At 27.5% G+C, this 25,050-nt stretch overlaps 2 protein-coding genes and 1 long non-coding RNA gene across 3 annotated transcripts; 2 read left to right on the plus strand and 1 right to left on the minus strand.

The window, feature by feature from the left end:
* The first annotated feature begins 6,589 nt into the window (after positions 1-6,589).
* Positions 6,590-8,988, plus strand: LOC110634095 (probable glucuronoxylan glucuronosyltransferase IRX7). The gene is made up of 4 exons (XM_021782998.2): positions 6,590-7,297; positions 7,368-7,732; positions 7,819-8,069; positions 8,175-8,988. Exons 1-4 carry the CDS (start codon positions 6,997-6,999, stop codon positions 8,638-8,640), a joined length of 1,383 nt encoding a protein of 460 aa, XP_021638690.1. The 5' UTR covers positions 6,590-6,996; the 3' UTR covers positions 8,641-8,988.
* Positions 8,989-12,324: 3,336 nt separating this feature from the next.
* LOC131174441 (uncharacterized) lies at positions 12,325-15,264 on the plus strand. The gene is made up of 2 exons (XR_009144748.1): positions 12,325-14,441; positions 14,656-15,264. It is a non-coding gene; the product is annotated as an uncharacterized LOC131174441 (long non-coding RNA).
* A 6,400-nt stretch (positions 15,265-21,664) lies between these two features.
* On the minus strand, positions 21,665-23,542 carry LOC110634056 (probable xyloglucan endotransglucosylase/hydrolase protein 32). The gene is made up of 4 exons (XM_021782942.2): positions 23,232-23,542; positions 23,008-23,108; positions 22,662-22,879; positions 21,665-22,370 (listed from the first exon to the last, which is right to left on the minus strand). The coding sequence occupies exons 1-4, from the start codon at positions 23,431-23,433 to the stop codon at positions 22,016-22,018; spliced, it is 876 nt and encodes a 291-aa protein (XP_021638634.1). The 5' UTR covers positions 23,434-23,542; the 3' UTR covers positions 21,665-22,015.
* Positions 23,543-25,050: the final 1,508 nt, after the last annotated feature.

Consider the following 25,050-nt stretch of genomic DNA (forward strand, 5'->3'; position numbering starts at 1 on the left):
GTACTCTCGATTTTCTCGTGGGATTCACGGTTTGCGAGAAATTTAGCCTAAAAATCGAAATGGGTTAAAACTTTCGGGACAAAAATTGGGCAAACCGTTTTATGGATTTTGATGTTCTTGGTGTCTATGGAAAGCTCTCGAGGTGCAGAAGAGTTTTGATACAAGCCCGGTCCGATTGATGGCCAGATTGGCCGAATTTTGGCCGGGAAGGCAAAACGGCGCTCTGCGCGAAGGGAAGGTTTCGCGCGACTTTTTTGGCGGCTTAGAGCTTCGGCTAGCGGCGGGGAGAGGCTGGGGTGGCACGTCGGTGAGCTGGGAAGGCTGGGTTGGCGGCGGTGCGGCTAGAGGAGGAGAGAGAAAACGGGAGAGCAAGAGGGAGTGTCGGGCGCGCGTGCGAAAGAAGAAGAAAAGGAAATAGCCAGTCCGATTCGACTAGTCCGATCCAGTCCAATTCGATTCTGCAGGTCCGATTCAAAATACAAAATTTTAAATTTTTACTGTGCCTTAGGACCGGAAACGAAGCTCAAAAATTTCGAAAAAATTCTAGAAAACTCAGAAAAATTCGTTGAATCCAAATATATTTTTAGTTTTGCCACTTGATCTTTAAATTAATTTTTAAAAATCATCAAAGTTTTATATTTTCGGAAAATCAACCCCAATTTCTAAAATCCGAAAAATATCAAATAATTTCCTAAAATTTAAATAAAATAAAATATTAATATTTACCCACATAATAATAAATTTAAAAATTAGGGGTGTTACAATCCCCTCTTTAATTTTTTTAAATTTCAATCTATTTAAAAAAATACTCAATTTTAATTTTTTTTTCTCAAAAATATCATGTATTTATGTGCATCTTTATCAATTTGCCTACTATATAAAAATATGCCTAACCATTTCTTTTCAATTTATTATTATTATTATTATTATTATTATTATTATTATTATTATTATTATTTAATTTGACATGATTCAGTAGTAAAATATATATTACATTATTACTTATTTAGTAAATTAAGTTAAAGTCTTCACTCTCCAATCCTCTGTTTAAAAGGGAAACTTACAATTTGATATCTGAATTTTATCTAGTATTATACTTCAATTCCTAAATTTTAAGAAATTAATTATTTAGTCATTGAGTTTTGCATTATATTATATTTTAGTCTATAAATTTTGAAAAATAAGTTATTTAGTCATTTAATTTTAATATATAAAATAATTTAATTCTTATAATTTAATGTTTAAAATAATTTTATTTATTGACAGAAAGACTTAATTATTATATACATTAAAATTGAATGAATTAAAATGTGATATAGTATAAAATTTAAAGATTAAATAATTAATTTTAAAAAATTTAAACATTAAAAGTATAATATAATATAAAATTTAAAAATTAAATGATTAATTTTTTTAAATTTAATATTAAAATATATTACGTAGTAAAATTCAAAGATTAAATCGTAAATTTTTCATTAAAAAAATAAAGTGATAGTTAAATCATGTTGGCCAAGTCACCCAAGCCTTCTAGGATCACAAGCCTTTAATTAGGCCCGACCCGGTAGAGAGGTCCAACAATACGCCATTTTTACGTATTATTATTTTTTTATTTTATTTTAATGGACTTTTTTAATATATTAATATTTTTGGAATATGATTATCAATCTATGAATATTTTATTTATATAAAAAATATATAAAAATTAAAATTTATCAATTAAAAAATTATTTATTTTATGAGTTCAACTACAATTTTAAAATTTTATTATTATTTAGTTTTATCATATATTTTTTAATTATTAAATATTCTATAACAATTTATATTTTATACAAATTATACATAGATAAATTATAATAAAAATAAATTATTTTACATTAAAATGTGACACATAAATGTATAATATTAAATAATTATTATATATATATATAGATCAACTACTAGTTAATTTCTATATTTTAACGAAATTAACTATTTAATTTATTTATTTTAAAAAATATATTATTTAGTCCATATATTTTACTTTAATTAAACTGTTTAATTCTTTCATCAATTTTTCTGTTCATCAATATTGGTCAAACTACTATTTAGTCTCTCTATTTTAGTAAATATAATTAATTAGTCTCTATATTTTAAAAAAATAGATTAGTTTGTCTTTATAATTTGATTTCATTAATTATTTAATCCCATAATTATTTTTTATACATAAACTATTCTAATTATCTCTCCCTTATTTCTCTCTTATATTCTCTTATTTATCCTCTATATTTTCTTATTTATTTATCTTCATGTTTATTCCCCTTTGTATATGCACCCTTCCCTCCTTCATTCTCTTTTTATTTTCATCTGTCGATAAAAACAGTAAAAATTATTTATACAAAAAATTAATCAGTTTTCTTAAATTTATAAGTAATCAAGAAAAATTATTTTTCAGTAGATAAAACATAAAAATAATGTCAAATGAATTGAAAATATAAAAAATAAATATAAATTCAGATTTAGTCTACAAATTGTAAAATTTCTATTTTTATCTAATAATATATTTTTCAAGCTATTATATTTTTTAAAATATATAAATCAACTAATTAGTTTCATTAAAATAGAAGGACTAAATAGTAGTATTTTTCAAAATATAGACATCAGCTAATTAATTTTTTTAAAATAGAGAGACTATATAATAGTTTAAATAGTATGAATAATATAAAATTTGATGAGGTATTAAATAGTTTTATGAGAGCAAAATACAATAACTAAATAATATATTTTTTAAAATATATGAATCAAATAATTATTTTTATTAAAATATATGAATTAAATAGTAATTTTTCATATATATAGATTGGAAATTCATTATTTAAAAATGATTTTTATATATCTTGTAAAAACATGGAAAAGACAATAGCGGTGGAAGAAGAGGAAAGGATTATTGGTGAAGACAGCAACAACAAGAATCATTCCATTATTAACAGAACTGAATTCAATCTCACAAAGTTGAGGCATTTGAAATTGAAAGAGTTATAAGAACTACAAACCCAACAATGCTCATAATGTCCTTCACCTGAATCTTCAACAAGTTGATCCTTGATAGTATAATTTCAGACCAATAAATTGTAGATGGACTGCAAGTTTTGATGCATTGGCTGCATTTCAAAACATTCAATTCCCTATCAAGTGCACATGCAGACATGCCAAATGTGCTTATCTTTTGTTACCTCTCACAGAAAGGCAACTTTGCACCAATTCTTTTACAAATAGTTCATCTAGCGGTCGGCCTTCGGACAACGGAGTCAAATTGAAGTAAATTTTTAATTAATTAAATTATTAATTAATTTTAAAAATATTAATTAAATTAAAATTAAAAAAAAAATAAAATTAATTAAAACAAAAAATATCCTATTAGTTATCGATTATAATCAAATTAACTAGAAAAAATATATTTATTTTATATTATTAATTATTTAATAAAATATTAATAAAAATATATTTATATTATTTTTTATTTATAAAAAAATAAATATAATTTAATATTAATAAGATAATAATTATAAATTAAATATTATTATAAAGTCATAAAAATAATAATTATAATTTATATAATATTAATAAAATTATAATTAATATATTAATTAATTAAAATTTAATTATTTCAATTACCAAATTAAAAATAGCTGAACTATAACTCATAATGAAAATTTTTATTATTATTAATTAAAAATTAAATTAAATTTATTTTTATTAAAATGGTCAAATTTCATAATATAATTTGATTATTAATTATTGATTATAGCTAAATAATGCATTCCCACTAGTTTATCTCTCTCCCTCTCTTTGTACCATGTGCCTGGACGGCTCACACTTCAAAACAGTAGGGACAATGCCCAGAAAGTGTCCGTGTCTTTTTCAGATTCAAGGTCCTCTTGATGGGGACCCCCACATAACATCAAGGGTATGTATGGTACAGTCCCATACTGGAATTCGCATAAATAATTGGGTAACTATTTTTTAACAAGGACTTGACTTGATGTATTTTGTTTTGTGCTTATGTGCCACAAGAACATAATCAAAATAATAGAGCAATGGACCTTCATGTTCTTCCTTTATTTGTCCTATGGCCCTAGAGATGTCCAAAAGGACCCACCTCAACGAGTGAATTTAATCCCAAAAAACTCCTTTTCCACCCTGCAATTCTAAGATGGATAGAACAATACCAAATGACTTAGTAGGAGGCTTTTCATGTTCCTTATATTTTTGCCCCTGCCCCCTCTTTCCCTACATAGAAGAATAATTGAAATGGGTCGCCCCTCTGCTTTGCAAACCCACCTCTTTCTTCACGGTTCAGTAGTAGCCTCTGCAAATCCAGACCTTGCATAGGCGGAATCTTCATTCTTCTTCCTCTTCAAAATCAATAGCTTCATTTATATTTTGTCTTATTTAATTAAATCTTACCAAGAATAGCTCTACATGGTCTAATTAAGATCAGACTCTGTCTAACTAAAGCCAACCAAAAAAAGAGTGAAAGGTTATAATTACAGTACCCAAGACAACCACCATGATAAGGATACTCATATCAAAACCTCCATAGAAAGCCTCAATAATTACATCCATTATGAGTTTACTACTACCCAACTAAACAACTTCTATCCATTTTAACTTGCTTAAAAGATGCAGTAATAATAATAATCATCATCATCAAGAATGATTTATGAATTGATTTTTGAACCCCTCAAGCTAATTTGATGGTGGGACCTCTAAAGTGCATGATTTCTTGATAATGCAACTCCAATCCCAGTTTGAATTTTTAGTGGATGCATCCATTTTTGGGATACAATTGATTTTTAGGTTTTAAATTTATTTTTTTATTTATATTTAATTTTCAAGTTATTTACTTTGATTTTGATGTTGATTTGAACCTAATAATTATTAATCAATGAAATTAAACTATATATATATATATAATATAAATTATTTAGAAAAATAAAACAATTTAAAAATCAATAAAGTAATTTAATTTGGTTCGATTCAAACTTTTTATTTTTCACTCTAAAACAGAATCAAATCAAAATAATTAAAATTTTTAAAATCTAAAATTAAACCAAACTAAATTACTAAATTAAAATTATTTAGTTTGATTTATTCAATTCAAACCGAACAGTACTCATTCCTACAAACTTAACCACACTCACAACATATCTCAAAAAGCATTTAAAAGACATGATATGTGGGTGTGGCTTAGGCTTAGTTACTCATACAAGCAACTTTGTCTTGAATGAAGATTTAATGTTCTCTAATTTACAGGGAAAAAAAAAAAGTAACTTTGTGTTTGATAAATGCTTATGAGCATATCTAATATTGCTTTTGTTTCCTACCAATAATCATATTTTATTTTAGAAATAGGCTTACAAATTTATAAATAAAAAAAAAATAAGTACCGCTAATAGAATAATATCTTATTTTTTTAAATTCAAAGAGATTATTGAGCAACTTACATATTTATTTATTTTAATTTAAATTCAAATAAATGGTTAAATTACTTTATACATTAAAATGATTATCTAAATCAATATTACAATATAATAACTTATATTTATCATTTTATTTTTATACTTTCTTAATATAAGATTTATAATTCAATAGTCTCGACCTTAACATCTAAACTTAATAATTCAATTAATCAGATTCTTAATTTAAAATGAAAATTCCAATAACATTATCAAAACACATGATTATTAATTTTATGACCATATAAAATCAAGCTTATAATAAACGTATCTTTTATATAGACCAAATTTACTAGTCAAGATTCTTTAATATATATGCTTAGCATTTTCCATCACATTCTGCAAATAAACATGAAAATCTTTCTTGTTTTAAGCCATCCAGGGTCCAAAGTTTCCGACTTTTAATTAGAGGAACCATTTCTTAATCAATATCAGCCTAGTTTGCTTTGGTCCTTTTATTACCATTTGCGTTTGCGGAACAAGGAATTGGAATCAAGTGCAAGCCTTTAATTATCTTTTGTTTACATGGCTACAAGTACCTCCCACATTTAAGAACCGCACCTATACCATTTGACCTTTCGTTCATCCTCCTCCAATCTCAACCGTCCATCAAATCAGATCTGCCGTTTTCATCTTCTTCGGATCCATAAATGCGTCAGTGTTTACTGTTAATTACTTCATTAAGACCCACCAACAGACTTGTCACTTCCATTCAACCTAAATGGTATACTCAATGTTTACTTTAATTTAATTATTTTATAAGATATAAAGTCAACAAAAGAAATATTAATTAAATTATATTTTTTATTTAATATATAATAAAAAATATATTAAGAAAAAATTATATAAAATAAAAATTATTATTTTAATTATATATAATTTTTGAAAACATATTAATTATATTTTTTAATTCATATAAAAATTGAAGTACATTTATTTTTGTCACTCAACTAAAATTAATAGTGAAGGTCAGACAATCCTGATCACTCAAGTCGAAGAAGTTCAAATCAATTAAAATATATTAATATAAATTAATAAATTTTCATTTTGTAATATTGATTTTTTTTTTTAATTTGTGTACTGAGTGAGGATATATCAATCGCTTTTGAGTTTTGTAACCCGTGAACAAGCACCGAACTTAGAAACCAAGACCTTCGCCGAGTTTTGTTCTGCTCCGCCACCATGTGACCTTCTGCAATCCCACCTCTCTCTCCGTCTGATTCTCTGTCTCTCTGTTTTTTTGTTTTGGTTTTCTTTCTTTTGTTTATTCTTGAAATAACCAGAACTGAACAGAAGAAAGAGATTCAACAAGAAAGCAACAACATTATCCGGTCTTTGTGATTTTTTTTTTTTTAATTAGGTGCAAAAACGAAATACTAACAAACCCACATCTCCTATCACTGATTTCTTCATCTCCACTTCATTTCCCAACCAAAAACGAAAGACCCATTTCAACTGTTAGTAAAAGAAACAATTTTCTTTTTCATGTTAAATTGGAGAAATGGTGGAGTTTAAGAGACCACTTATCAAGAACAACAGGGGATTCTATGTAAAAATGAAGCTTGTACACAGACATGGAAGGCTTCAAGCACAGCAAGAGAAAAGCAGCAATCTCTTTTTCAAATACTACAAATGGCTTCTTTGGGTTTCTTTGTCTCTTTATTTCTTCAGCTCTTACTTCATTACCCACAAGCCTATTCCTATGTACAAGACTGAATACTTCTCCAAATCCACTATAGTTTCTCGTGTCCTCTTTGAATCCACCAACTCCACATTTCTTCAACACCCCAAGAACAATCAAGGTATATACTCATATATATGATCATTATTCTTCACATTTTTCAAATTTTCACCTTCCGTTTTTCTATATAGGTTTATTGAAGGATTTGAAGATATATATCTACGAATTGCCCCCGAAATACAACACGAAGTGGCTAGCCAACGAGAGATGCAGCAACCATTTGTTTGCTTCGGAGGTAGCTATTCACAGAGCACTATCAAACAGCGATGATGTCCGGACATTTGACCCTTATGAAGCTGATTTTTTCTTTGTCCCTGTCTACGTGTCCTGCAATTTCAGCACCGTTAATGGCTTCCCTGCAATTGGTCACGCCAGGTCTCTCCTCTCTTCCGCCATCAACCTTATTTCCACCAACTTCCCTTTCTGGAACCGCTCACAGGGAGCTGACCATGTCTTTGTTGCCTCTCACGATTTTGGCTCTTGTTTCCACACTCTGGTATAAAAACTACGCAAATCAAGTTAATTTTTTTTTTCTTTTCTTTTATATTGGTTTTTCATTCTTGAGTTTTGGTGTTTTTGAAGGAGGGGAGGGCTATGGAGGATGGGATACCAAAGTTCTTGAAGAATTCGATCATATTACAGACTTTTGGCGTCAAATATGACCACCCTTGTCAAGACGTAGAGAACGTGGTGATTCCACCTTATGTCTCTCCGGAAAGTGTACGGTTGACCCTTCAAAAAGCTCCGTTGAACGGCCGGCGAGACATTTGGGTGTTCTTCAGGGGCAAGATGGAAGTTCACCCCAAGAACGTTAGTGGACGATTTTACAGCAAGTAATCAATTCAAACTCTTTTATCAACCATTTTCATCAATGGATTGCTTGCATTATCCATTTTGGTCAATTCCATTTTTGGGTTCTTTTTCTTTGGGTGTTGTAGGAAGGTTAGGACGGAGATATGGAGGAAATTCAACGCCGACCGGAGGTTTTACTTGCAGAGACACAGATTTGCCGGTTACCAGTCAGAGATAGTACGGTCGGTGTTTTGTTTATGTCCATTGGGGTGGGCCCCATGGAGTCCAAGACTGGTCGAATCCGTAGCGTTGGGTTGCGTGCCGGTAATAATAGCCGATGGTATCCAGTTGCCTTTCCCTACCGCTGTTCCTTGGCCGGAGATATCCCTCACGGTTGCGGAAAAGGACGTGGCAAAGCTGGGGAGGATTCTTGAACACGTGGCGGCCTCTAATTTGTCAATTATCCAGAAAAACCTCTGGGACCCAGCAGTGACGCGGGCCCTACTTTTCAACAATGAGATAAAAGAAGGAGACGCGACGTGGCAGGTGCTTGACGCCCTGGCACAGAAGCTGGATAGGTCGCGTAGGACAGTGAGAATTTTGGAACAATAAGAAGAGGGTACGTGGATGGACACGATTTGTGGAACACGGAGCCAATTCTGTCAGCTAGTGCAGCTGTTCGTTTCCCACGTGGACGCGCTTGCATGTAATCTAACTTTATGGAGTACAGCTGGATTTTTCCGCCTGGAGGCAACAGTGGATGGGAATTTTAATGCCCTGTAGTGGGGTCTACTACGGGTAGAGGCTAAGGATTTTTTGTGGTCACGTGACTAGGTCCCTGAGTTGGTTGAGAATGATTGGTCTGAAAAGCTGTAAAATATATAGAAAAAAAATATTAAACTGTTATGTACATTGGGACAAAATAATAGTCTATATGCACAAAGAGAGATATTTAATTTATTTTCAAATTTAAAATTTTATAATTATTTATTTTTTATATAAATATAAAGATAATACGAAGAATTGGAGGATGTTTGATTCAGTGGTTACTTTCCTTTCATTTTGATTTAAAATATATTTTTAATTTATAAATTAATTTTAAAATAAATAATTAATTATTTAATAAATTTATTTAAAATTATTTTTTAAATAATTTAAATATTTAATTAAAAAATAATTAAAAGAGATTTAATTCATTAAAATAATAAAAAAATATATTATAGGGTTTTGTGATTATTATTGTTCACTTATAGTGTGTTTGATAAAAAAAATAAAAAAATTAAAAATTATTTTTTATATATTTTAATTTTTAAGATAATAATTATTAATTTAAATTCTTAATATTAATATTTAATCTTTCAAAAAATATAAATATTAATAGATAAAAATATATTATCTTTTAAATATTTAAATAATATTAATCAGAATTAAAAGTTACGAGAATAATAATTAATTTTTATTGATCTCATAGTAAATACTAAAATATAATTTTAAAATAAATAGATAAATCATAAAGTAAAATTATTTACTTCTTATTAATCAAATATAAATTTATTTATAATTTTTTATTTATAAATAAATTTAATTGACTTGTAAGTCAAATTAAACATTATTTTAGTAATATCAAAATTAATAATATTTTATTTTAAATTATAAAATATAAAAATTGATGTTTATAAAAATAGAATAAAAATGTTTTAAAATTCAACAAATTGAGAAATTATTTAAAATGAGATGAGAAGAGATAAATGAAAGTATAAAATCAACATGTTCCGCAACTAAATTTTTGTTTTTGCTTTTGCTTTATATTTACTATTTTTTTTAATTGAGGAAAAGCGTATCTCAAAATCAACTTTTCGCCTACATTTGTCTTTTTTTTTTAATAATTTATAAAAAATAACATATATAAAAAATTATTAAACTCATTTTTATCTAAAATAAAATTTATATAAAATTCATTATAATATATATATATATATTATAATTAAAAAAAAAATTATTAATACTCATTGAATTTTTTAAATACGATAGATAATATTTAATAAAAGAAAATTTTAAATTTAATAGGTAAAAACAAATGGAGAGAATAATTTTTAATAAAACAGTGGAGGTATATTGAGAAAATATTTAAAATTATTATGGCTTTAATTATATAAGTAATATTTTTTAATATTAATTATATTTTTTTAATCAATGCAAAAAGAAAAGTAAGCTTATCTTAGTGGAGTGGAATAGAGAGAATAAATTTAATTCGATGTATTTTGGTTATTATAATATCAATTTTTTGAATATAATTTTTATTTATTTTATTTTTTTATTTAGTTTAGAATAATAAATATAGTGCATAACTCTACTCCAATGCTAAAAAAAATAAAAATATAAAAAAACTCTAATAATTATAATAATATATTATATTTTTAAAAATTCTGTGCAAAATAAAAAGTAAAATTTGAAATTTGCAATATTTATAAATTAAATATTTTAATAAATTAATTTAAATTTAAGTGTAGGAATTAGATTTTTATATAATTTATAAGAATGTAAGAAAAATAAAATTATAAAAAAAATAAAAGTTGTGAAAAACTATTTCTATGTTTTTTTTTACAGTTTCATTAGAATTTTATTTTTTTGTTATTTAAGTTACGTTAATTAATATATTTCATAAATAATATAAATATATAAAAATATTTTAATAAGTTTACAATAATTAGTTGATAAGAAAATTTTAATACTTATAAAATATATATATATATATATATATATATATATATATATATATATATATATATATATATATATATATAACACAATTTTATTAAAATTCTATTTTAATATTTAATTTACATTAATTAATAATTGTTATAAATAATATAAAATTATGAGAATATTTTAATATAATATATTTTAAATTTTTTTATGAAAATATAAAGTAAAACTTGAAAATTGTAATTAGGAAGGCAATCTTTCAGGGGAGAGAAACCACTCTAGTCAGCATCACAAAAGATGAAGAGAATCACCATTGCCAACACATTAGAGAGAAGAATCTCCGACTCATTTCTGGTAAATATTCGTCACCCCTGCGCCATTTATTCCACTCATCTTTCCCTAAGTCATCCAAGCCATATTTAGACCTGGTAAGCCAGTATCCATCTTCCATATGATTGCTCACTACCATAATCTTTCAAGAATGTATATTAAAAAATGTTGCAAAACCAAAAAACAATTATATTTTGCAACGTCATTTGGATTCTTGAAGGGTTTCTCAATCAGTACCTTCTTTTGGATATCCTTCCCTTGAACCAAATTTTAATGGGTCTTGAATTGACAACTTGGAGAAAAGTTTATACATTCAAGTTCTAACCAAAATACGGTAATTGGAATCTGGAACTTGGAAGTTAAAGAGAGTGAAAATCTGCATGAGCACAGTTCACTTTGAACAAATCGTGCAAATCAGAGAATACGTATGTTGGCATGTTTTGATTCTATAACAATCAAAGGAAGACCAGAGAAAATTTCATTGCATTTGATGACATTAATCATGTCCAAGTCTTCTTTCAGATCGTGTCATCATTTGAAGCACTGGTAGGAACACTGAGAAGCAGCAAAGAAGCGTAAAGTAGTGACATATGATGGTGAGCTATTGTTACCGGGTGTGCATAACAATGTGGAAATCAGACTGAAGCCATCACCACGAATCAGACTGAAGTCATCACCTCAGCCTCATCTCTGAGAGAGAGAGAGAGAGAGAGAGAGAGAGAGAGAGAGAGAGAGAGAGGAGAACGAGGGAGAAATAAATTAAATAAAAAAAATAAAAATTTTAATTAAATTGTTAAAAATTAAAAGATTTAGATAAAATGATATCAATAACCTTAGACAACTCTTTTTATATCACATTATAAAGACTTATGGGCCGGAATTGGTTCATCGTCTCAGGGGCCTCTGCCTTGGGAATAAGCACCAAGTTGGTTGTATTAAAGTTTGGCAGAAAACTCCCACTCGACCAGGCGCCCCTTACCAATTTAAGAATCTCACTGGACACTTTGCCCCAAAACTTCTAAAAGAAAATGGGAGACAGACCATCTGAAGCCAGAGCTTTGTGAGGATCCATGCTACAAACAGCTTGTTTGACATCCAACAGGTCAGGAGTTTTGCACATAAACTCTATATAGAAGGAAGATAGAGTAGGGAAGAGATTCCTGGAGGAGAAGCTTATACGATCCTGAACGGGCTCAAGGTAAACAGACCCAAAGAAAGAGACTGTGATACGTGTCTAATATTGATTGGTGTTTGTTGTTAAGCTTTAGGGCGGTTATTCTAAACTGATCTATAGAAGAGCTCTGAGAGACATATAAAGGGAGCTGTTATGAATGAATTCTTGCATTCTTCTCTGCAAATCTCTTCTCTACCTGTAATTCTTCTATGTTTTCTATCCTTTCTAGTTCAATTTTGTTTTAGTTTGCATCAATGGTATCAGAGCTCCTGATCCTCGGCCATGGCAAACGATGGAATAATATCTCTAGGCTTTCTTTTCTCTCTCTCAGTTCTTCCTTCTTCTCTCGCTAATTCTTTCTTTTCCAAAACTGTAACTCATCATTCTATTGATTCTTTCCTCTGTATTTGCTTCCTCCTCCTCCATTATTGAACCTAGCCCTCTCCCCTGTTCTTAAAATTTTTTGTTCTCTCTCTTCTTTTCTTGGTTACGAAACCATCCATTATGATTCATCTACATTTTTCTCATTCTATCTCTAAATTTCACCCATTGGATCACACCAAATTTCTACCATGGATTATGTTCCTTTCCCAGTTACAAAGAACTTATCAGAATTGAATGATAGAAGGTGTAAGGGCTTGTGCTTGTGGTGTGATGAGCAATTTACCTCTAGCCATAATTGTGATAAGGCACCATTTACATTGATGAAAATAATGAAGAATTGCAAGAAATCCAAGAAAATGTTTCTGCCATTGATGATACTGTTCAACAAGACTGGTTGTCAACAGTTGTCAATGGCAATGTTCAACAAGAATGCCCACCAATCTTGCAGCCTCCTGAATGTTCTAAATGGGATGAAGAAGACAAAGATTCTGAGAATTCAACCTTTTCTTTGCTTCAAATATCACTTTCGGATGATCAAAATTTTTTAAAGATGGAAGATCATGCAACTATGCCCATGCTTTTGGTTTAGGTTAATATCATTAATAAGAGATGCAAGGGGCTTTACCAATTGGATAAGCGAAAAAGTGAGGTTTCAACTTTCTTGGATATCCATGATATAGCTGGATTAATTAGAGGTGCCTATGAGGGGAAAGAATTGGTAAATAGTTTCTCATCTCACAATTATGCAGTTGATAGCAGTTTTCATTTGTTGAAGAATGTTTTAGATTCATTTGTTGGTATTGAAATGGGTGCCATGGATTGTTATGAACGATATTTTGAAATATACATGCTTCAAGATACTGGTGAGTACTATTTTCCTAAGGCATCAAATTGGATTTTGGAGAATGTTTATCTAGATTATATGCTGAAGGGTTTTTTTTGGCAAGATTTGATGCAAGATGAAATCAATATTAAATCATTCCATTAGGCAGTTGAACAAGATCAAATGCAAGATGAAGGAGTTGTGCTAGAAAAAAAATTTTTTTTTTCTCTCTTCAAAATTCAACTTCCTTTAGCAGAGATTTCTTAGGCATTAGAATTTGTTTTCAGTTTTCCTTAAGGAACAGGAAACTTAAGGGGGAGGTATTGATAGGTGTCTAATGTTGATTGGTGTTCAACTTCCTTTAGCAGAGATTTCTTAGGGCATTAGAATTTGTTTTCAGTTTTCCTTAAGGACAAGGAAACTTAAGGGGGAGGTATTTAAAGGTGTCTAATGTTGATTGGTGTTGGTTGTTACGCTTTAGGGCTGTTATTCCAAACTGATGTATAAAAGAACTCTAGAGACTTGTAATGGGAGCTGCTATGAATGAATTCTTGCATTCTTCTCTGCAAATCTCTTCTCTTCCTGTAATTCTTTTGTCTTTTCTTCCCTTTCTAGTTCAATTCTGTTTTAGTTTGCATCAGACTGCCAGACGTTTAGGTTGATCAGCTGAAGCACACTAGTTACCTGCCTCTTTTTGCAAGGTCTCAATTTTATATCTCCTCTGCCTGTTTATTGCCTTGGAATGAAAATATTTTATGTTTTTGTCCTCATTATTATTTTAATCAGCAATAGAATTCTGAAACCAAAATAACTCCTCTTGAATCAATACTGTTTCCAACTCAAGCTTAAGAGAAGTTTCAACATCCAACAAGTACTGAGAATTAGGATGCTTCTCCAGAGCCCTTTCGGCTCCTGCAATGCGTCTCAGTAATCTGACTTTTTGTTTACGAATGCTCCCAAAGATCTCCCTATTCTAGTCCTGAGCAGCAGAAGAAAGTATGAGACTATTCACCATAATTATTTTATTTATTTTTATGTTTATTCTTTCTACAGTTATTATGAGACTATTCACCATAGTTGCTCACCACACCAAATATATTTGAAAGTAAAAAAAAACTTCTATTATAAGATTTTACTTGTAATGTTTGAAATTCTTTTTCTAATATTTTCAATGTATTTGTAAGATGGCTTGTTATCTTTGTTGGCATAGATGGAAAACTCGTAATGCAGCTATCTTTGATGGAGTTCAGCCAGATCCATAGAAGACAATTAAAAGGGTCCATGAAGACTTTGAGGAGGGACAGCTCAAAACCCCTCCACAAATTCCGTCTTCGTCGGATTCAGATCGAAATGTGTTGACAAGGTTTCCCTCTGTTCAAGAAGACTATTATTTCGGTGGATGCTTCCTTTGAGCAGAACATGGGTAACGCTGGCTATGGAATCCTTGTTAGGAATAGGAGTGATTTTTTGGTTGATGGTTGTGCATCTGCTTTTGTTGCCTTGTCGCCAGCTACTACGGAAGGGATGGCTTTGAGGGAAGCAATTCTTTTAGCTTCCAGAAGAGGGTTCATGCCATGTGTGATTAATAGTGATGCTCTTCAGCTGTTTCAGTTGTTGTTCTCCTCCTCCCTTTCTTGTCCTTGGGATCTTGAGGCTATCATGCAGGATTGTCGGATGATGTTAGCAGTCTATCCTTTAATCTCTATTAAAAATGTATCTAGAAATGCTAATTTGAGTGCTCATTGGATGGCAAATGCTGTTAGATTGGGAAAGATTAGTCCAGGATGGATGTCAAATCCTCCAGATCAGTTAGTTCTTTTTTTTTTTTTTTCTCTTGGAATGATATTCAAACTTTGTTAAAAAAATGAATTTCAGTATATAAAATTATAAAATTTAATATATTTAAATGGAAAATTATTATTATTTATTTTTCTAAAATATAAAATTATTGGGACAATGTTGACAATTGGACTGGGTTCTTATAGGAAACTAATAGGATCCATAGGAAACTAATAAAGAAGGATCAATAGGATCCATCGCCTATTGAAGAGGTGAACATTTAGTTCAAATCGAATTAAATCATAAAAATTAAATTACATATTTTAGAAATCAAATTGAACCTAAATGGATAAATAATCAAATTGAATCGAACCACTCTGTTTTGGTTCGATTTGATTTAAATAAATCGATTTTATTTTTTATTGATTTTTTAATTTAGACTTGATTTTTAAGTTATTTGATTTAATTTTGATATTGATTTGAATCTAATAACTATTAATCAATGAAATTAATATATATATATATATATATATATATATATATATATATATATATATATATATAAAATTAAATATGACTTATAAATTTCTCATATAAATAAATCAATTCAAAAATCAATAAAGTTATTGGGACAGTGTTAGACAGTTGAAATGGGTTCAACTAATAGGATTCATAGGAAACTAATAAAGAAGGATCAATAGGATCCATCGCCCACTGAAAGGGGTGAGCATTTTGTTCGAATCAAATCGAATCGAATCAAATCATGAAAATTAAATTATATATTTTAGAAATCAAATCGAACCAAAATAGATAAAAAATTAAATCGAATCGAACCGCTCTGTTTTGGTTTGATTTGGTTTAAACTGATCGATTTTATTTTTTAATTTAGACTTGATTTTCAAGTTATTTGGTTTAATTTTGACTTTGGTTGGAACCTAATAACTATTAATTAATGAAATTAAATAATTTATATATGTATAATTACATATGATTCATAAATTCTCCATAAAATAAATTAATTTAAAAATCAATAAAATTATTCAGTTTGGTTCGATTTAACTGATTATTTCTCTTTAAAATTGAATCGAAAAATTAAAATATTTCGATTCAATTTATTCAGTTTGAATTGAATAATGCTCACCCTCACTCAATATGATGGATTGGGGCCTTAAGTTTTTGAAAATGTTGTTTTTGAAGCTGCCCAAGATATGGGCCTGCCCCATTTCAAAATCTAGCTATTTTGGATCGCATTGACCTTCTAGTACAGTAGCATCGTTTAATTGTTGGCGACATGCTGATAATTAATAATTAATTACTTTATGGTCAAAAAACAAAAACTAATTATTGATAATTATCATTAATATATTAATTAATTAATTATAAAAATTATAATTATTTTTAAATATATTTTAATATTATTTTTAAAAATTCAAACTATAACAAATTAAAAAATAAAGAGAATTTCTTATTTAATTAATTTAGTTAATAAGACTTATTCTTACGCTCCTATTAGGTTAACCGTTCAAGTCTTATTAACCATCCTTTTGCTAGACTATCTATAAACTTTATTGTAATCCATCGAATAATAAACTTTATTGTAATCCATCGAATAGGTTAGTAGTATCCCAGGCCTTGGACTAAAGAAGTCTCTTCACTTAAACTTTTTGTAAAAAAAAATCATCACATAAAAATTAATTTTATATAATTATTATTTTATTATTATAAATTTTAATAATATTACAAGAAATTTTAATAATAATTTCAAAAATTACCAACAACAAAATTAAGAAAAGAAGCCAAGAGAAATAAAATTTAAATCATTTTGTACCAACGAAATTACTGACTGATTACCACGGATCTTTTACTGACAATGCAATTTCGTAGGTAAAAGCGATACTTAATATTGATAACAAAATTAGCAATTAAATAAAAAAAGATACTGACAAAAAGATTGTTAGTAATTATCGATCAACTTGTATTTAGTTGCTAATATTAAAGAAAAATTAAAAAAATTCAAAAATTAAAAAAGTTTTACCTACGAAACTTTGTTTATCTGTAATTATCAATGAATTTTTTTTGTATGTAATATTAAAAAGAAAATAAAAAATAAAAATTTAAAATAAATTATCCACGAAAATTTTGTATTTGTAATTATCAACGAACTCATTTTTTGTCGATAATATTAAGAAAAAGAAAGAAAAAAAATTTAACAAGCTTAAAAATTTTTACCTATAAAAATTTATCGACGGTAATTACTAACGAACTCATATTTGATCGATAATGTTAAAAAAATAAATAAAATAAAATAAATTACTTACCAAAAACTTTTGTCGATAATTATCAATGAATTTATTTTTTAATTGATAATACTAAGAATAAAATAGAAAAATAATTTTAAATTATCTATAAAAATTTATCATTAGTAATTAGCAACCAACTTGTATTTGATGGATGATATTAAAAAGAAAAAAAAATAAAAATTATCCATGAAAATTTTTAGTCGATAGTTACCAACAAACTGTATTTAGTTTGTAATACAAAGAAAAAAATAGAAAAAAAATTAAAAAAACTTAAAAATTTTACTTACGAAAACTTTTCATTGATAATTACTAATGAACCATATTTAGTAGGTAATGTTAAAAAGAAAATAAAAAAAATTGAAAAAACTTAAAACTTTTACCTATAAAAATTTTTCATCAGCAATTATTAACGAACTGTATTTAGTCGATAATGTTAAGAAGAAAATAGAAAAAAATAAAAAAAACCTAAAAGGTTTTACCTACAAAAATTTTTCGTTAATAATTAATAACGAACCATATTTACTCTAATATTAAGAAGAAAATAGAAAAAAATTTAAAAAGTTAAAAAAAATTTATATACAGAAAGTTTTTATCGGTAATTACCAACAAATATTGATTTTGTTGGCAATCCGTTAGTAAATCATAAAAAATGTGAAATTCTCACATCGTTTGTGAATGAATTGGAGAAAAGTTAGTTTCTTTATATAAGGAAAGTCACTGCCCAATATATTGCATTTGCAGCAAACCCACTATGTGGGGTCTACTTTGAGCCCTACTAGTTATTTTTTTTAAATTCATTTAAATCTTAAAAAATTAAAAAAGCTTACATTAAAATTAAAATATTTAATATTTAATTTTAAAAATAATAAAAAATATTAAATAGCAAAAGTTAAATTAAAAATTAAATTAAATTAGATTGAAATTTTTAAATTAAATTTAAAAATTAAATTAAATTAAGTTAAAAAGTAAATAATTAAATTAAAAATATGAAATAAAAATTACCTACGAAAAGTTATCGTTGGTAATTACCTACGATAACTTATTGTTATCGGTGATTATCTATGATAATTTATTATCATCAATAAGTACCAATGAAAAGTATTATGGGTAAATAATTGATAATTCATATGCGTACGATCCCCTGGGAAATTACCTAAAAAAAATCATAATTTACTTATGAAATAATTCATTTGTAAATTTAGTGATAACATTTTTTTTGCCAATAAAAATTTCTCATTCTAAAATTTATGAACGAAAAAATTTCATTGGTAATTCATCAGTAATTCTAATTACTAACAAAAAATAGGAATATTTGTTTAATAATTTTTGTAGCAATTTTTTTAAAAATTTTAATAGTGTAAATATAAATAAAAATAAATTTAAAATAATTACTGGCTGATAAAAAAATTTTAAAATAAAACTTTTAAAATCAAAAGTTGTTGGGTAAATCAAACAACTTCAATATAATTATATAATGAAACTTTAATATATTAAATAGTCCTTGGAATAATTATTTTGCTAAAATTTTTAAATGAATTTCTATAATTTAATATATTTTAATGAAAAATTATAGATGTTTACTTTATTAAAAAGCAAAATAATTTGGTTTATTGTGCATGGAATGGGATGGGAGAAAAGGCAGAAGATTCATATGAGATTAGTCTTAACCATTACTAATTAAAAATATATAAAGAAAAAGTATTTAGCATCAAATCCATTAGGATAAATTATCTTCTATTTTTTATTATATTATATTTTAAAAAAAATGTTTGTAAATTTAATTTCAATATATTTTTTATTTATTTATCTTTCCCAATTTATATCATCAATCAAAAGTGAAAATACTTTAATACCCTTAAAATAAGTATTATTTCATTTTTAAAATTTATCATTATTAATACTTTATTCAATGTAACGTGTAATAATTGATGGATTACACAATAGAAGTTAGCTATCTCCTTATAAAAATGAATTATTTTAGAATAGATAATTGATATGACTTGAATTTGAGGTATTTTTACTTTTTACATCTTAAATACAAAAGAAAATTAACTAAATTATATCCGATTAGCAAATTTTATCATTATTAATATTTTAGCCACTTGTTGATTATATTTAATTTCAACCAATTACTAAATTGATAAAAATAAATAGAGTGAGAAAAAAGTTTTATGATATAATCAAAATTTAAAAATATATTTATTTATTTTTTAAAATAAAAAAATTAAATACTAATTATGATATAATATTTAAAAAATATATAATTTATTTCATATAATCTTTTAATAATGGGCAGGTGACGACATGCCGTACATACTTTATTAGACATTTTATTTTGGCTTTATTATGATTCATTAATTTATTGCATTATGAAGTCAAATTTCCCCACTTGTATTTCCCTTTTATGCATACTTTCTGTTTTTTTCATTTGGTCTTTCTTGTGGGGAACTTCTTTAACCCTACTTGCCATTGCGCAAACAAAACTAAAATTTATTACAGATTTAGTGTAATTCTCTGAACTTGTGAGAATATGAATTATTATATAAATTTGTAATTATCACATATATTTTATGATTATTTTTATAATTTTTTTCATAAAACTTATTAAATTTTAATTTAATTTTATAAAAATTACTGTAATCAGAAATTAAAAAATTTTAAGTTATCATATTGATTTGTTAACTATTTTACAAATAAAATTATTTAACCAATGATTATTGGTGAAAAAAATGAAAAAATGAGAGAGATTTAACGGTAAAAAAAGTAATCGAATACATTTTATGTATTTTATTTTTTTCTTTAAAAAATTAATAAAATAAGATAATTTTATTTATGAAAAAGTTGAAAAGTTAACATATTAATATGAAAACCTTTAATTTCCGGTTACAGTAACTTTTGTAAAATAAAATTAAAATTTAATGAGTTTTATAAAAAAATTAAAATTTAATAATTTTTATAAAAACACTTATAAAATTAAGTGATCGCATATGATATTTTTTCTGTAAATTTATATAAAAATATTTAAATATAACAAACACAATAATTATATGTAGAATCTATGCTAATAATTATCTAATTGAATTATTTTTTTTCCCTTTTAACCAAATAAAGTGATGTGATGCTTCAAAATCCTTACATTTTCAAATTGTTTTTGTATAACTAGTAAAAAGAGATATTTTATTGATAACTAATTTTAAATGAAAATTTATAAAATCTATTTGCTTTAACATCTGTAAATAATTGTCTTTCAAAAAATACTTCAATTAACTAGCTTAAAGAAAAAGAAATCTCCATGATGAAGCTAAGTAGTAATTTGGCAAAGGCCACATAATTTGGCAAATTGTGGTATATACTAATCATTCACTAAGTCCCAAATCAAATTGTGATAGCTAGACTCACATGCATGATTCTTATAGACATTTATTAGATTTGGTAGGGAATTGCATGAAAGAGTTCAATTGTTGTGTAGTGTTAGTTAGTGTAGTCCAATGTGGACTCACAAGTTTTAATTTTTTTACCTAACCAAAGAGGAGACAAATTCCTTGCACAAAGTGGTCCAAAATCAAAATTCACATGTGAGATGGCAGAAATCCACCTCAGACTTAGGCCATTAGACAATGAAAATTCACATGTATATTTTCCATTTTATGGGGAAATTTATTCTATCATCTATCTATTGGGAATAAAATGAGAAAATTTAGTACAACATTTATGACCAATCCTTTTCCATTTGGCATTCTTTCCATTTAGCACAAGGCAAAGTCAATATCCAACCATCCAATGCCCAAACCCATATTCACTCCATTTCAGAAAAATCCTCAAACCATGTTGCAACCATGAAATATTTTAGAAATTTTAAGGTAGATTTAATAGTGATAATACTTAGAAATTAATTTAAATCCTAAAGTTTATTTCTTTTAAATTTTGTTTTTTCAAAAATTTATTTTATATATTATATTTTATAAGTGACATTCAAGTAAATTATATCAATTAAAACTGATTATTAGTTTTAATAATTTTAAGAGTAAGCTTGATGTTTATTATAAATATTAATTATAAAAAAAATATTAAAGATGATAAATTAGGTAAAGAACGCAATTAACAATTAATTAATTCTTATAATTATCACAATAAGAAATATTAGATTTAACAATAAAAAATTTTATAATAAAAAGTATAAAATTAACTATCATAAATTTATGACAACAATATATGAATTGCTACCCAATTGATTGCTTGCTGTTATTACTTATTCCACCGTTAATGATACAAAAACTATATAGTGCAAGAAAAAAAAATAGAGAGTGCAAATCAAATCTTGGAGGCGTGGATGATCATCTATACTCTTGCATCCATTCCTGGCAAGTGGGACCTATCTCAAGAACCCTTCAAGTTTATATCTGAAAGTCTGAATCAGGACTTACTCCAAATATAACAGCAAACACTGTACATCACCCAACTATTGCAGCGATGATGATGATGATACACTAATTAACACTCAGGTGTTTGAGCATGATCTCTCTTTGGATCCCTACAATAGTTATAAGCCAAGTAGTTCCTCTGAACCCATTCCATGGCGGAGTATTGCTGCTGGCTGAGGCCACCAGATGAGGAGGCCGAGGGTGGCCGGCAGGTGGCAGGAGCATTTGCAGTGCACCCACCAATTTTGAAATTTTGATACCTACCAATGAAGGGTTGGTACCTATAATCTGCTTTGTATTTTCCATCCTCAGTGGCCCACGATGATGCATCCCATATTGAGCCATACACCCACATTGGCCTCAATGGAAATGTAGCATCACTTTTTCTTGGATACCTTCTAATGGGAACATCATCTACGAAAAATCTGCAGTCCGCATCATCAAATAGTTTCATCAAAAAGTGAATGAATCCTTCCAAATTTCGGGTTCACGAGACAAAACATTATTTACAAGGTTTATAACTTGAAATTTTATCTAAGTTAAAAGGTTTGCTCATCAAATCGAAAATTCTTGTCTAAATACGATTTGTCATAAAATTTTAAGACAAAAATATATAAAATTCATATATATTGAAGAAAATTCTTGTCTAAACTCATTAAATTAAAAAGAAAGTGCTACACTGAATACCAAAAACAGTAAAAAGAGATGCCACTAACATGATCTCACTGGGGGTCCAAAGAATGCCATAGTTATGAAAATCTTGTGTAGGATCAAACCAAAGATGAAATTTCATTTCTCTTCCAATAATTTTGCCATCCCCACTTCCTCTGACATAGACATTTGTCTGCAAAGTATATGGCTTATCTGGAATTGTTCCTAGGAACTCAATATCAATTTCATCATGGTTTCCAGGATGTTCTTCATTGTTAGAAAGCTGCATGCCATTAGTAATTAATTACCAAATAAATTCAAAGCTAGTTAGTCAATTGTTGAACACAACTTAATTAATTAGCTCAATAATTGCTATTGTAAATTAATGAAATGCAATTAATTAATCCTCACATAGAATGATGTAATGACTCCTGCAGTGTAACCAGGTTGAAGCTTGATGGCTGCACCAAAATATCCTGACTGATATGGCTGAAGTGACTTATACCCACTTCCTATTTCCCATTAATGCAATTGTACAGTAGCAAGTAAGAGCATTAATTAATTATTATCTAAGATATAATATGAAAAATAACAAAAAGGAATTAACATATCAATTAAGCTAGAGTGATGAGTACCTGAGGAAGTATCAAGCCATATTGTTAATGTGCCTTGGTCTAGTCTTTGATGCTGAGGACCCCAAAGGTTTTTAAAACCTTGATCAAATCCTATAGTGCCAATTCTGGAACTAGGGTAGTAGCCAGGTGAAGGTGGATTTTGAGCACTACTGCTTGAAGGGATCATAAGAATAATGAGTAGAAGATAAAGAAGAGAAGCCATGAAGATAGATAGAAATGGAAGGATACTTGTAGTGATGATTAATCGGATAGAGTACAACTTTGAAGAAAATGGCTGAATAGCTAATGGGTATAAATAGGGGTAGCAAAGGCCCCACAGCTCAAGCATGGTGATAAGTTGGTTGATGAAGGGTTACAAATGGAAAAAAATAAAAATAAAAAATAAAAAATAAAAAAATAGAAAGATTGGTGATAAATGAAGAAAGATTGTCCAACTTGTGGGTGTATATATCCTTTTTTTTTTTTTCCACTTTTTACTCCATTCTATGACCAAACCAATTTTCTATTCATGAAAAAAAAAGGGGAAAACTTGTTTGCTATTGTTGCTCACTTGAGCAAGCAACCATTGATGATCATTTTCTTACTGTTGGAGTTTGGTGCTGAGGAGGTCTTAGTGTAGAAACATAACTGTTGTATATATAATGATAGTATTCTAAAATTTCTCATAAACAGAGCCTAGTTTTAATTGATATGGTATGAAAATTAAGAACATGCTTTTCTTGTCAATGCTTTATTTCATGTAGATGAAAAAATGATGATGGAAAAAGAATGAATAATGGAAGGATTTCTTTGGAAACTCTTGTCTTGTCTCAGTGTCTCATTCTTTGTTTGAATTTGCTTGCCATAGATGGCAGGGACCGCCCACCACTCATTTGCAAAACTTGTTGCTTTTGTTATGTAGCTTATTTGGATTGAGCTATTATAGGTATCTTTTTTTCCTTGTAGGATCTTCTTTAAAAAAAAAATCAGTTAGAAACTGAAAGATTGATACAAGATGTTAGGTTTTATGGTTGCTAACAGTAAATTATACATCAGAGCCATTAAAATGACTGTTGAGAATTTGGAATTAATATGAATAATATCATTTTTGGATCCTTTCAAGTAGCTAATAAAATAATCAATAATTTGAAAAGTGTCAAATAACCCTTGATTCTGAAATCAAGGATTTAATTTGAATTATATGAACATGATTTATTATAAATTTATAATCATGCTATCATTTTTTTTTTAAAATAATTTATCAATAAGTAGTTGAATGAGTGGCGTGGCATGAAGCTGATCTCCCAAGTGAATTTTATCTATAAATTCAGGGGTTCAAATTCTGAAATCATTATTGTTTAGAGGATTTTACCTGAATATTACTCTCGGTCCGAGCTTAGTAACCCATGTATTTAAAATAAAAAATAATTTTAATAAGGATAGGATTTGAACATATATAAAAATCCCTCTCCACCAGTTCATTAATTTATTACTATCATGTCAACTTTTGACTTCTTAAAACTAACTCATTCTTGAGAGACTGATTTCAACAATTTGCATTAATGAATTGAGCATAATTAACAAGACCAATATATATATATATATATATATATATATATATATATATATATATATATATATATATATATATATATTGCCATACATAGTTTAATATTGTAGGATACCTAATTAATCAATGATAAAACCAATTAATATATGTACCATTAATTCAAAGATATTATTTTCTAATTAGGTCTTGTCCATTTGGTATGCTTCTGTCTTTTAAAGGATATATGCAGAGAGTGAGAGGTCTTTGTTCACATTGATCCCTTTCATCAAG

This window comes from Hevea brasiliensis, chromosome 1 (assembly GCF_030052815.1).
Source record: "Hevea brasiliensis isolate MT/VB/25A 57/8 chromosome 1, ASM3005281v1, whole genome shotgun sequence".
NCBI lineage: Eukaryota > Viridiplantae > Streptophyta > Magnoliopsida > Malpighiales > Euphorbiaceae > Hevea > Hevea brasiliensis.

Excerpts from the sequence above, each read along its gene's own strand:
- LOC110634095 (XM_021782998.2), top strand. The coding sequence starts at position 6,997 with ATGGTGGAGTTTAAGAGACCACTTATCAAGAACAACAGGGGATTCTAT. Across the intron at positions 7,298-7,367 it reads ACACCCCAAGAACAATCAAG|GTTTATTGAAGGATTTGAAG; the intron begins GTATATACTCAT and ends TTTTCTATATAG. Across the intron at positions 7,733-7,818 it reads GCTCTTGTTTCCACACTCTG|GAGGGGAGGGCTATGGAGGA; the intron begins GTATAAAAACTA and ends GTGTTTTTGAAG.
- LOC110634056 (XM_021782942.2), bottom strand. The coding sequence starts at position 23,433 with ATGGCTTCTCTTCTTTATCTTCTACTCATTATTCTTATGATCCCTTCA. Across the intron at positions 22,880-23,007 it reads GAGTCATTACATCATTCTAT|CTTTCTAACAATGAAGAACA; the intron begins GTGAGGATTAAT and ends AATGGCATGCAG. Across the intron at positions 22,371-22,661 it reads TGGACCCCCAGTGAGATCAT|ATTTTTCGTAGATGATGTTC; the intron begins GTTAGTGGCATC and ends TGCGGACTGCAG.